The sequence below is a fragment of the Salvelinus alpinus genome, chromosome 14, assembly GCF_045679555.1.
Source record: "Salvelinus alpinus chromosome 14, SLU_Salpinus.1, whole genome shotgun sequence".
Classification (NCBI taxonomy): domain Eukaryota; kingdom Metazoa; phylum Chordata; class Actinopteri; order Salmoniformes; family Salmonidae; genus Salvelinus; species Salvelinus alpinus.
Genome location: NC_092099.1, coordinates 14,374,175 through 14,386,700, shown reverse-complemented (window position 1 = coordinate 14,386,700; position 12,526 = coordinate 14,374,175). Strand labels below are relative to the sequence as shown.

The 12,526-nt window shown below is 43.4% G+C and overlaps 1 protein-coding gene across 2 annotated transcripts in view; it reads left to right on the top strand.

Annotated features, from left to right (window-relative positions):
* lrp2a (low density lipoprotein receptor-related protein 2a) overlaps window positions 1-12,474 on the top strand; it is a 69,760-nt gene extending 57,286 nt beyond the window's left edge. For both annotated transcript variants that reach the window (XM_071340547.1, XM_071340546.1), the window contains 17 exons: window positions 560-688; window positions 847-978; window positions 2,699-2,830; window positions 3,061-3,204; window positions 3,457-3,622; window positions 3,714-3,842; window positions 4,180-4,400; window positions 4,624-4,803; window positions 4,894-5,013; window positions 5,181-5,271; window positions 5,407-5,474; window positions 6,107-6,224; window positions 6,353-6,479; window positions 10,515-10,628; window positions 10,731-10,847; window positions 10,934-11,005; window positions 11,195-12,474. In XM_071340547.1, the coding sequence (XP_071196648.1) occupies window positions 560-688; window positions 847-978; window positions 2,699-2,830; window positions 3,061-3,204; window positions 3,457-3,622; window positions 3,714-3,842; window positions 4,180-4,400; window positions 4,624-4,803; window positions 4,894-5,013; window positions 5,181-5,271; window positions 5,407-5,474; window positions 6,107-6,224; window positions 6,353-6,479; window positions 10,515-10,628; window positions 10,731-10,847; window positions 10,934-11,005; window positions 11,195-11,365 (2,231 nt within the window). In that variant the 3' untranslated portion in view covers window positions 11,366-12,474. The remainder of the gene's footprint in view (window positions 1-559; window positions 689-846; window positions 979-2,698; window positions 2,831-3,060; window positions 3,205-3,456; window positions 3,623-3,713; window positions 3,843-4,179; window positions 4,401-4,623; window positions 4,804-4,893; window positions 5,014-5,180; window positions 5,272-5,406; window positions 5,475-6,106; window positions 6,225-6,352; window positions 6,480-10,514; window positions 10,629-10,730; window positions 10,848-10,933; window positions 11,006-11,194) is intronic.
* Window positions 12,475-12,526: the final 52 nt, after the last annotated feature.

Here is a 12,526-nt window from a genome sequence, read left to right as displayed (position 1 = left end):
AATGTGATTTTCTGGATTTTTTTTTCTCATTTTGTCTGTCATAGTTGAAGTGTACCTATAATGAAAGGCCTCTCTCACAGGCCTCTCTCATCTTTTTAAGTGGGAGAAGTTGCACAATTGGTGGCTGACTAAATACTTTTTTGCCCCACTGTATTGTCCCGTCTCCGTGGGAGTTTGGAGTAAATGTAGCTCGTTATTTAGGGCTCCCGAGTGGCGCAGCGGTCTACCGCACTGCATCTCAGTGTTAGAGGCATCACTACAGACCCTGGTTCGATCCCAGGCTGTATCACAACCGGCCGTGATTGGGAGTTCCATTGGGCGGCGCTCAATTGGCCCGGTGTCGTCCGGGTTAGGGGAGAGTTTGGCCGGGGTAGGCCGTCATTGTAAAATAAGAATTTGTTCTTAACTGACTTGCCTAGTTAAATAAAGGTTAAATAAAACATCATTATGTAATAATAGCAAAATTGATCGTCCAATTTGTGTCAATGTCTTTTACTCTCTAAAATGATTGACATCTTAACATGATGATTGACATCTTGACATGTTGTGTTTGTCACAGGCCAGACCCCCACACATGGGCCATGTTCAGCGGATGAGTACAAATGCAGTAATGGCCAGTGCATCCCTCTGCAGTATACCTGTGACGACTATGATGACTGTGGAGACCATTCTGACGAGCTGGGCTGCAGTGAGTAACCCACCCAACTCATTTACCACAGTCTTCACTCTACATCTCAATCATCACAAACCTTTATCTTATGCTAAGCTATATGGCTGTTTGTATAATACTGAAGTGAAAGTAAACGTCGACCCTCATAATGTGACACGTATACGTGCTCTGCCCAGACGTTGGCAGTGGGCGCTCCTGCAGTGACAACATCTGTGAGCATAACTGCACAGATCTGACAGACGGAGGCTTCCTCTGCTCCTGCAAGCCTGGATACAAACCCAGACAGACAGACAGGAACACCTGTGAAGGTACAGAAAGCAGCAACACCACCTGAGTGTACAGTCGTGGCCAAAAGTTTTGAGAATGACACAAATATTAATTTCCACAAAGTTTGCTGCTTCAGTTTCTTTAGATATTTTTGTCAGATGTTACTATGGAATACTGAAGTATAATTACAAGCATTTCATAAGTGTCAACGGCTTTTATTGACAATTACATGAAGTTGATGCAAAGAGTCAATATTTGCAGTGTTGACCCTTCTTTTTCAAGACCTCTGCAATCCGCCCTGGCATGCTGTCAATTAACTTCTGGGCCACATCCTGACTGATGGCAGCCCATTCTTGCATAATCAATGCTTGGAATTTGTTAGAATTTATGGGTTTTTGTTTGTCCACCTGCCTCTTGAGGAGTTGACCACAAGTTCTCAATGGGATTAAAGTCTGGGGAGTTTCCTGGCCATGGTCCCAAAAAATCGATGTTTTGTTCCCCGAGCCACTTAGTTATCACTTTTGCCTTATGTCAAGGTGCTCCATCATGCTGGAAAAGGCATTGTTCGTCATCAAACTGTTCCTGGATGGTTGGGAGCAGTTGCTCTCTGAGGATGAGTTGGTACCATTCTTTATTCATGGCTGTGTTCTTCGGCAAAATTGTGAGTGAGCCACTCCCTTGGCTGAGAAGCAACCCCACACATGAATGGTCTCAGGATGCTTTACTGTTGGCATGACACAGGACTGATGGTAGCGCTCACCTTGTCTTCTCCAGGAAAAGCTTTTTTCCGGATTCCCCAAACAATCGGAAAGGGGATTCATCAGAGAAAATGACTTTACCCCAGTCCTCAGCAGTCCAATCCCTGTACCTTTTGCAGAATATCAGTCTGTCCCTGACGTTTTTCCTAGAGAGAAGTGGCTTCTTTGCTGCCCTTCTTGACACCAGGCCATCCTCCAAAAGTCTTCGCCTCACTGTGTGTGCAGATGCACTCACACCTGCCTGCTGCCATTCCTGAGCAAGCTTTGTACTGGTGGTGCCCCGATCCCGCAGCTGAATCAACTTTAGGAGACGGTCCTGGCGCTTGCTGGACTTTCTTGGGAGTCCTGAAGCCTTCTTCACAACAATTAAACCGCTCTCCTTGAAGTTCTTGATGATCCGATAAATTGTTGATTTAGGTGCAATCTTACTGGCAGCATTATCCTTGCCTGTGAAGCCCTTTTTGTGCCAAGCAATGATGACGGCATGTGTTTCCTTGCAGGTAACCATGTTTGACAGAGGAAGAAAAATGATTCCAAGCACCATCCTCCTTTTGAAGCTTCCAGGCTGTTATTCAAACTCAATCAGCATGACAGAGTGATGTCCATCCTTGTCCTCGTCAACACTCACACCTGTGTTAACAAGAGAATCACTGACATGATGTCATCTGGTCCTTTTGTGGCAAGGCTGAAATGCAGTGGAAATGTTTTTGGGGGATTCAGTTAATTTGCATGGCAAAGAAGGACTTTGCAATTAATTGCAATTCATCTTATCACTCTTCATAACATTCTGGAGTATATGCAAATTGCCATCATACAAACTGAGGCAACAGACTTTGTGAAAATTAATATTTGTGTCACTCTCAAAGCTTTTGGCCAAGACTGTAGAAGAAAACACCCCTCTGTAACAACATCTTCGATGATCTATTCTTTCCTCTTCTTACGCTATTAGTAATCATTTGGTCTTTTCTCTGTGTTTTTCCTGTTTCTTTGTGTTTGTGATCAGACGTGAACGAGTGTGAGGTCTACGGGACATGTCCACAAGAGTGTCAGAACTCCAAGGGCAGTTACGAGTGCTTCTGTGCCCAGGGCTTCCGCTCAGTCAGCGAGCAGCATGGCATGGAGTGTGCTGCTGAGGGTAAGAGCTTAGCTGGACAAGTCATTTTGTCTGCATCCTAAATGCACCCTATTCCCTTCGTAGTGCACAACTTTTGACCAGGGCCCATACAGATGTAGGATCTTCATTTGAGCCAGTTTGCGACAGCAGGGAAGATGGTGCCATTTGGGACGCAACCTCTGTCTCCGATCTGTTAGTCCTGATTGTTAAGGAAGTTACCCTATTTCAATATTCTCCATTCTCCATTTCAGGGTACCCACCAGTGCTGCTTCTGCCCGACAATGTGCGGATTCGTTGCTTCAACCTGTCCTCAGAGCAGTATTCAGACTACGTGGACAACACAGAGCACATCCAGGCTCTGGACTACCTGTGGGATCCAGAGGGCATCGGACTCAGTAAGACCTTCAGCTCAACTAGTTAACTAGGCAGTTCTCTTTGGCTTATGTGAAGAGCACTATGGGAGTGATACAGTGACTGGGGAGGTTTTCATTTCTACTCCACTTCATTAGGAACCAAACAGAAGCAAATGGGTCAAAACGGGGAGGGACTACCTGAACTTGTTAAATGAGAAACACCTGTTTTAATTTTCCATTGCAAACATTTTGCTATGATGTGTACTTATGAATATGGCCCTGTTGTGCTTTTAGGTATTGTGTACTGGACGGTCCTGGGCCGAGGCTCTCAGTTTGGCTCTATCAAGCGGGCCTACATGACCACTTTCAATGACAACGGCAATAACCCAGTGAAGGAGTTGGATCTGAACCTGAGATACATTGCCAACCCTGATGGCATCGCTGTGGACTGGATCGGAGGGTACAACACCTCACTCATTGCTTACTATATTCGTTTTTTGAAAATACCTTTTGGGTTGAATACAATCTAACACCTTCCTTCTGTTTCTCAGTCACATTTACTGGACAGACGCAGGGACCAATCGAATTGAAGTGGCAAAGTTAGATGGTCGCTACAGGAAGTGGTTGATCCATACTGACTTGGACCAGCCAGCTGCTATTGTTGTCAACCCAGCACTCGGGTACGGAAGTGATCAACTACAGGCTTTCTGTTTGTTCCAAAGAGGAAAGTGTGTGTGTGTGTGTGTGTGTGTGTGTGTGTGTGTGTGTGTGTGTGTGTGTGTGTGTGTGTGTGTGTGTGTGTGTGTGTGTGTGTGTGTGTGTGTGTGTGTGTGTGTGTGTGTGTGTGTGTGTGTGTGTGTGTGTGTGTGTGTGTGTGTGTGTCAGTGTTCACCATAAGCTAATACACTGGATCCTCTCAGCTATAACAGCAATGTCGAGTGATCGACAGTATATAGATTTCAAAGTATTAGTTAACATTAGTTAACCAATACTTTTATGTGTCTGTGCATTCCCTAGACTCATGTACTGGACAGACTGGGGCAGGAGACCCAGGATTGAGTCTGCTTGGATGGACGGACAGCACAGGCAGGTTCTGTTGGATGAGGACCTGGGCTGGCCCACTGGACTGGCTCTGGACTACCTGAATGGAGACAGGATCTACTGGTGTGACTCCAAGGAGAACATCATAGAGTCCATGAAGCCGGACGGCACCGAGAGGAAGATCATCATGTCTGGAGGTCCGAACCCACTGAGACCTTTCTTAGATGTTGCTAACATCGTGATGTTATAGTCTTTGTAATATCTACATTATTAACTCCCTTAATAGTTACTGATTAAATCAAACCACATGTCCAGGACAAAGTCTCTTTTGTAAAAGAGGTATTCTGACCTCAATGGGGCTTCAATAGACTGGGTCTTATGAAACTATGGCTAATTGAGTATGGTCATTTTCTGCTTCAGATATTGGTAATCCCTACAGCCTGGATGTCTTTGAGGGCCATGTATACTGGACAACCAAGGAGCGGGGTGAAGTCTGGAAGACGGATAAGTTTGGGAAGGGGGACAAAGTGAAGGTGCTGACCATCAACCCCTGGCTGACTCAAGTCCGCATCTACCAGGAGCACAGAAACAACCGTTCAGGTTAGAGTTTGTCAAGTCTAAAACATTCACACGGTAGTTTTCTCCTGTCTGGTGAGTGTACGGTAGTCACTGGTCTCTTCCCTCTATCAGTACCCAACCCCTGTAAGGACGTGTGCAGTCACCTGTGTCTGATCCGGCCTGGAGGCTACACCTGCACCTGCCCACAAGGCTCCTCCCTGGTCAGCTTCAACCCCAACGAATGTGACGCAGGTATGGTCATTAAATCACATCACCTCCCTGCCATGTTGGCTGCACCATCATTTATCGTTGGAATCATACTCCATGCAGGCATGGCTGCTTTGATATTGTTGTGGTGACCTCGTGGTGACCTCGTGGTGACGTTGTGGTGACTTTGTGCGTGGCTTTCACTCCTGCAGCCATTGAGGCTCCAGTCTTAATGCCCCTTGCATGCAGATGCATGAACGGAGGGACCTGCTACACTGACGAAGGGGGCCTGCCCAAGTGCAAGTGAGTTCAGCAGCTGGTGTCAGGGAGTAGATTCGTTGTCATATTATTATAACATGTAACACCACAGCCACAAGCCATAGGAGTGTTTCGTTCCAGCAGGAAGAAACATCGTTTTTTTGGTCTTTTATATTCCAGGTGTCCATATGGCTATGCAGGGAGTTACTGTGAGATGGGAAAGTCCAGGGGTGCCCCTGCAGGAACAGGTATATTATAATATGAGATAAGAAGTAGAATATCTATATGATTTCTCCCCAAACAAGTCAGTCCAATATGCCAGTCTTCATACAAACTTTCCACTGATCAATTGTTCACAATAGAATAGTCATACAACATTGGTCAGAGACAAATTACATAATTTTTCTGGAAACCGTTGCCTCACAACTCACAACTGGGGCGGCAGGTAGCCTAGTGGTTAGAGCGTTGGACTAGTAACTGAAAGGTTGCAAGATCGAATCCCCGAGCTGACAAGGTAAAAATCTGTCGTTCTGCCCCTGAACAAGTCAGTTGTTCCTAGGCCGTCATTGAAAATAAGAATTTGTTCTTAACTCACTTGCCTAGTTAAATAAAGGTCAAATTAGATTGTGACCTTGAGATTGGTTTTGACTCAGCAAACACTAAAGGGGTTTTTCTCTCCTGTAAAGTGACTCTATAGCCTTTTAACTTCAATTGGGAGAATGTCAGTCAAGTAATAAGTAATCTGCATGTAATTTACCAGCAATAAGTGATAAGTGTTTTAGTTTCGGACTACTGATACGTACATGTTTATCTGGACACTTACAAATGATGAGTAGAAATGTTCTGGAATAAACATTGCTGCTGATATCTCTGTCTTCAGCAGTTGCCGTACTGTTAGCAGTGATTATCATCCTCATTACTGGAGCGTTGGCTGTTGGGGTTTTCCTCAACTACAAACGAACTGGCTCCTTAATCCCATCCATGCCCAAACTACCCAGGTAGGATCTCAGCTTTGATCTCACCCATCTGTGCGTGCCTCTGTTGTGTCGTTTTAAAACCAGAGCTTCATATGAGAATTGTTACCCTGGAAATTGTAAACAGTTTTTCTACCGTCTCTCTTTTCCAGCCTCAGCAGTCTGGTGAAATCGGGTGACACTGGGAACGGGGTGACGTTTCGTTCGGGTGACAATGTCACCATGGATCTGGGACCTCCACCCATCGGGGTTTCATTCATTGACAGGGCCATGCAGTTGGTAAGCACTGGATTGTGTTGGTTTAGCACTTAGTGGTGTCACTGCACCTTCAGACTGCACCATCAGCATTTTAATCCTGTGTTAGGCCTGGGAGACCCCGATTAACTTTGGCCTTTTGGACCTCTGTACATTTTTCACTTGTGCATTATTTTAAGCTATGAAAATAAATTAAGAGAGTCAAACACTCTCTCTCTCTCTCTCTCTCTCTCTCTCTATATACAGTGGGGAGAACAAGTATTTGATACACTGCCGATTTTGCAGGTTTTCCTACTTACAAAGCATGTAGAGGTCTGTAATTTTTATCATAGGTACACTTCAACTGTGAGAGACGGAATCTAAAACAAAAATCCAGAAAATCACATTGTATGATTTTTAAGTAATTAATTTGCATTTTATTGCATGACATAAGTATTTGATACATCAGAAAAGCAGAACTTAATATTTGGTACAGAAACCTTTGTTTGCAATTACAGAGATCATACGTTTCCTCTAGTTCTTGACCAGGTTTGCACACACTGCAGCAGGGATTTTGGCCCACTCCTCCATACAGACCTTCTCCAGATCCTTCAGGTTTCGGGGCTGTCGCTGGGCAATACGGAATTTCAGCTCCCTCCAAAGATTTTCTATTGGATTCAGGTCTGGAGACTGGCTAGACCACTCCAGGAACTTGAGATGCTTCTTACGGAGCCACTCCTTAGTTGCCCTGGCTGTGTGTTTCGGGTCGTTGTCATGCTGGAAGACCCAGCCACGACCCATCTTCAATGCTCTTACTGAGGGAAGGAGGTTGTTGGCCAAGATCTCGCGATACATGGCCCCATCCATCCTCCCCTCAATACGGTGCAGTCGTCCTGTCCCCTTTGCAGAAAAGCAGCCCCAAAGAATGATGTTTCCACCTCCATGCTTCACGTTTGGGATGGGTTCTTGGGGTTGTACTCATCCTTCTTCTTCCTCCAAACACAGCGAGTGGAGTTTAGACCAAAAAGTTATATTTTTGTCTCATCAGACCACATGACCTTCTCCCATTCCTCCTCTGGATCATCCAGATGGTCATTGGCAAACTTCAGACGGGCCTGGACATGCGCTGGCTTGAGCAGGGGGACCTTGCGTGCGCTGCAGGATTTTAATCCATGACGGCGTAGTGTGTTACTAATGGTTTTCTTTGAGACTGTGGTCCCAGCTCTCTTCAGGTCATTGACCAGGTCCTGCCGTGTAGTTCTGGGCTGATCCCTCACCTTCCTCATGATCATTGATGCCCCACGAGGTGATATCTTGCATGGAGCCCCAGACCGAGGGTGATTGACCGTCATCTGAACTTCTTCCATTTTCTAATAATTGCGCCAACAGTTGTTGCCTTCTCACCAAGCTGCTTGCCTATTGTCCTGTAGCCCATCCCAGCCTTGTGCAGGTCTACAATTTTATCCCTGATGTCCTTACACAGCTCTCTGGTCTTGGCCATTGTGGAGAGGTTGGAGTCTGTTTGATTGAGCGTGTGGACAGGTGTCTTTTATACAGGTAACGAGTTCAAACAGGTGCAGTTAATACAGGTAATGAGTGGAGAACAGGAGGGCTTCTTAAAGAAAAACTAACAGGTCTGTGAGAGCCGGAATTCTTACTGGTTGGTAGGTGATCAAATACTTATGTCATGCAATAAAATGCAAATTAATTACTTAAAAATCATACAATGTGATTTTCTGGATTTTTGTTTTAGATTCCGTCTCTCACAGTTGAAGTGTACCTATGATAAAAATTACAGACCTCTACATGCTTTGTAAGTAGGAAAACCTGCAAAATCGGCAGTGTATCAAATACTTGTTCTCCCCACTGTATATATATATATGTACAGTGGGGCAAAAAAGTATTTAGTCAGCCACCAATTGTGCAAGTTCTCCCACTTAAAAAGATGAGAGAGGCCTGTAATTTTCATCATAGGTACACTTCAACTATGACAGACAAAATGGGGGAAAAAAATCCAGAAAATCACATTGTAGGATATTTAATGAATTTATTTGCAAATTATGGTGGAAAATAAGTATTTGGTCACCTACAAACAAGCAAGATTTCTGGCTCTCACAGACCTGTAACTTCTTCTTTAAGAGGCTCCTCTGTCCTCCACTCGTTACCTGTATTAATGGCACCTGTTTGAACTTGTTATCAGTATAAAAGACACCTGTCCACAACCTCAAACAGTCACACTCCAAACTCCACTATGGCCAAGACCAAAGAGCTGTCAAAGGACACCAGAAACAAAATTGTAGACCTGCACCAGGCTGGGAAGACTGAATCTGCAATAGGTAAGCAGCTTGGTTTGAAGAAATCAACTGTGGGAACAATTATTAGGAAATGGAAGACATACAAGACCACTGATAATCTCCCTCGATCTGGGGCTCCACGCAAGATCTCACCCCGTGGGGTCAAAATGATCACAAGAACGGTGAGCAAAAATCCCAGAACCACACGGGGGGACCTAGTGAATGACCTGCAGAGAGCTGGGACCAAAGTAACAAAGCCTACCATCAGTAACACACTACGCCGCCAGGGACTCAAATCCTGCAGTGCCAGACGTGTCCCCCTGCTTAAGCCAGTACATGTCCAGGCCCGTCTGAAGTTTGCTAGAGAGCATTTGGATAATCCAGAAGAAGATTGGGAGAATGTCATATGGTCAGATGAAACCAAAATATAACTTTTTGGTAAAAACTGAACTCGTCGTGTTTGGAAGACAAAGAATGCTGAGTTGCATCCAAAGAACACCATACCTACTGTGAAGCATGGGGGTGGAAACATCATGCTTTGGGGCTGTTTTTCTGCAAAGGGACCAGGACGACTGATCCGTGTAAAGGAAAGAATGAATGGGGCCATGTATCGTGAGATTTTGAGTGAAAACCTCCTTCCATCAGCAAGGGCATTGAAGATGAAACGTGGCTGGGTCTTTCAGCATGACAATGATCCCAAACACACCGCCCGGGCAACGAAGGAGTGGCTTCGTAAGAAGCATTTCAAGGTCCTGGAGTGGCCTAGCCAGTCTCCAGATCTCAACCCCATAGAAGATCTTTGGAGGGAGTTGAAAGTCCGTGTTGCCCAGCAACAGCCCCAAAACATCACTGCTCTAGAGGAGATCTGCATGGAGGAATGGGCCAAAATACCAGCAACAGTGTGTGAAAACCTTGTGAAGACTTACAGAAAACATTTGACCTCTGTCATTGCCAACAAAGGGTATATAACAAAGTATTGAGATAAACTTTTGTTATTGACCAAATACTTATTTTCCACCATAATTTGCAAATAAATTCATTAAAAATCCTACAATGTGATTTTCTGGATTTTTTGTGTACCTATGATGAAAATTACAGGCCTCTCTCATCTTTTTAAGTGGGAGAACTTGCACAATTGGCGGCTGACTAAATACTTTTTTGCCCCACTGTATGTATGTATGTATGTACGTATGTGTGTGTATATACAGTATATATGTATGTGTATACTACCCTAAAGAAGGCACAGTGATGCCGAAACGTTGGTGTTTTACCCAATAAATTACTGGGAGTTTATTTACATTTTTATTTTATTTCACCTTTATTTAACCAGGTAGGCCAACTGCGACCTGGCCAAGATAAAGCAAAGCAGTGCGACAAAAACAACAACACAGAGTTACACATAAACAAACGTACAGTCAATAACACAATAAAATCGATGTACAGTGTGTGGAAATGTAGAAGAGTAGGGATATATACTGTATATATAGAGCGTGCTACTCTCTTTATTTTTCTAGCTTCCAGTTTATTCTCCGTTAGTCAGCACCTCCACACTAAATAATGTTCTCTGGGGGTGCTCCAGCTCATGCTTTTTATTACTGTCCGTTATTAACAACACTAGTAGACAGTCAACACATTCCCAGCCAGGGTTCCCTAGTTAATAAAGTAAAGCACAAATTGCAGGGCATTGCGTTCATACTAAAATCCTGAAATACATGTAGGTGATAGATAGCAATGCTGTTTGTATCATCTTTGAGGGACATGATGAATAACACTGTCTCTCTTTCAGGATGAAAACTTTGCCGTGGAAGCGGGGAGGCAGCCAATCACATTTGAGAACCCTCTGTATGCCACTGCAGCGGCTGGATCGTCTAGTGATCCTGCTGTCATCCACGCCACACAGGTACGCAAGGCAACACTGTTGCATGAACATTCCTAGGGCAGGTTGGATTGACATCATTGTTAAAGCAGTACTAATTGTTCTGCACTGTTTTACTCCAAACAGGTGACTGTTACTGTTAGCGGTGAGCAGATAGAGAAGAACTTTGCGAACCCAGCGTACCATACAGATCAGATTGTGTGCACCGTGGACAGTTCCACAGCCAGAGCCAAGACTGTTCAGGTGACTCTCCCGTCCTGTACTTGTATCATTAGTTAAATGTAAGGGATTATATTGTAATTTACAGCAATTGTGTCCTACATTGACAGGAGTCCAGGTGGAGCTTCTTCAAAAGAAAATTTAAGCCAAGCACAAATTTTGAAAACCCTACCTACTCAGAGGTAAAGCCAATACTGCCACCCAAGCAGCTCCTATTCCTGTTCTACAGTAGAAAATGGCAAACATGCAGAACATATGTTTGTATTCCTTCTAACTGTTTGAGGTTTGCTTCTTATTGCTACTTGTAGGTTAAGAGGCCTTGGGGTTGTGTTGGCCTGTCTTCTGCTAGTCATCCCTTTGTTGTTTTTCAGATGCAGAATGAAAAAGCAGTAGGAAGCAATGAGGACAGTTCCTCCACCGACCCCTCTCCCTTTGCCCCAACCGCCAAACCCTTTAAGAGGGATCGTCCCAGCACCTACTCACCAACTGAGGACACTTTCCGAGACACAGCGAACCTTGTTAAAGAGGACAGCGATGTGTAATCCCGTTTCTCACAGATGGGAATCAAAGACACACTCTCCTTTGCACAGAATCTATTTTTATATGCAGCCTGTGTAAAAAAAAACAACAAAAAAACACGGAGATTGTTTTGAGAAAAGAAATTAGACAAACGTTTCTTTAGCATACAGAAAAGAGGTCTGTCGTGACTATGCCTTCGGATATTTCTGATGCCAATTCTTGTTTCCTGATTTTTTTTTATTGTGATGTAATATATGTATATCTTTGCACTGAAGCTGCTGATAGAAATGTTATAAATATGTTGTACATTTGTAAATTTGAAGAGTAAGATTTTTGTCGATAATATTCTCTGGCTGTTGGAAGTAGATGAGCTTATCGATAGTGCTTCATAAACAAAGTAACACATAACAGGTGAAGTGCATTGTGGATGTACAGTAGATATATCGCATTAGGACAATGTTTTGAAAGGATAACTAACTATTTTTGCCACTGAACCAAACTGAAGATGTATGCATTTTATCTTGCATGTTTATATACCTCATTTCAGGGCTTTAAAAAAACAAAACAAAACGGAGCAAAACAAATACAAACTGATCCAATTACCTTAGCTATTCTAAATCTATAGACGCTGTAAAAAGAAAACTATCAAAATTCTGAATATCTCGAAGAATAGTATGCTAAGCATACTTACATGGTACTTACGTTCAAACTTGTAAAAACAATTCCCTGACTTTTTTTGGCATATATAAATCAAATCATATTTAGGTAAGACTTTTTTATGAATAATGATGGCCTCTTTTTAAAATTAATTTGAATCAATACTTGAATATGCCAATGATTTTAATGTGTGAAGATGTATAATTTTGGACATCTAGTGACTCTGGAGCTGGTAAAGTCCAAGAGCATCTGGAGATACAGAATTTGAAGAAATTAGGAATCTGACTGTCATTTTCTAAACATGGGTTATACATCCGGTGCTCTTAGATTGATTGTTTTGTATTGTGATGAAAATGACAAATAAAGACTGTATCAATGATCATTCTAAATATGCTCAAATGGTTTTCTAGCTGGCAAAGTGGGAGACAAAATGCTGCTGAGACGTAAAATGAATAAATGTTTTTTTTAAACAATCTCAACAGTCTGTTTTTCTTACCTTAAACTACATTGTGATTAACACAGTAGTA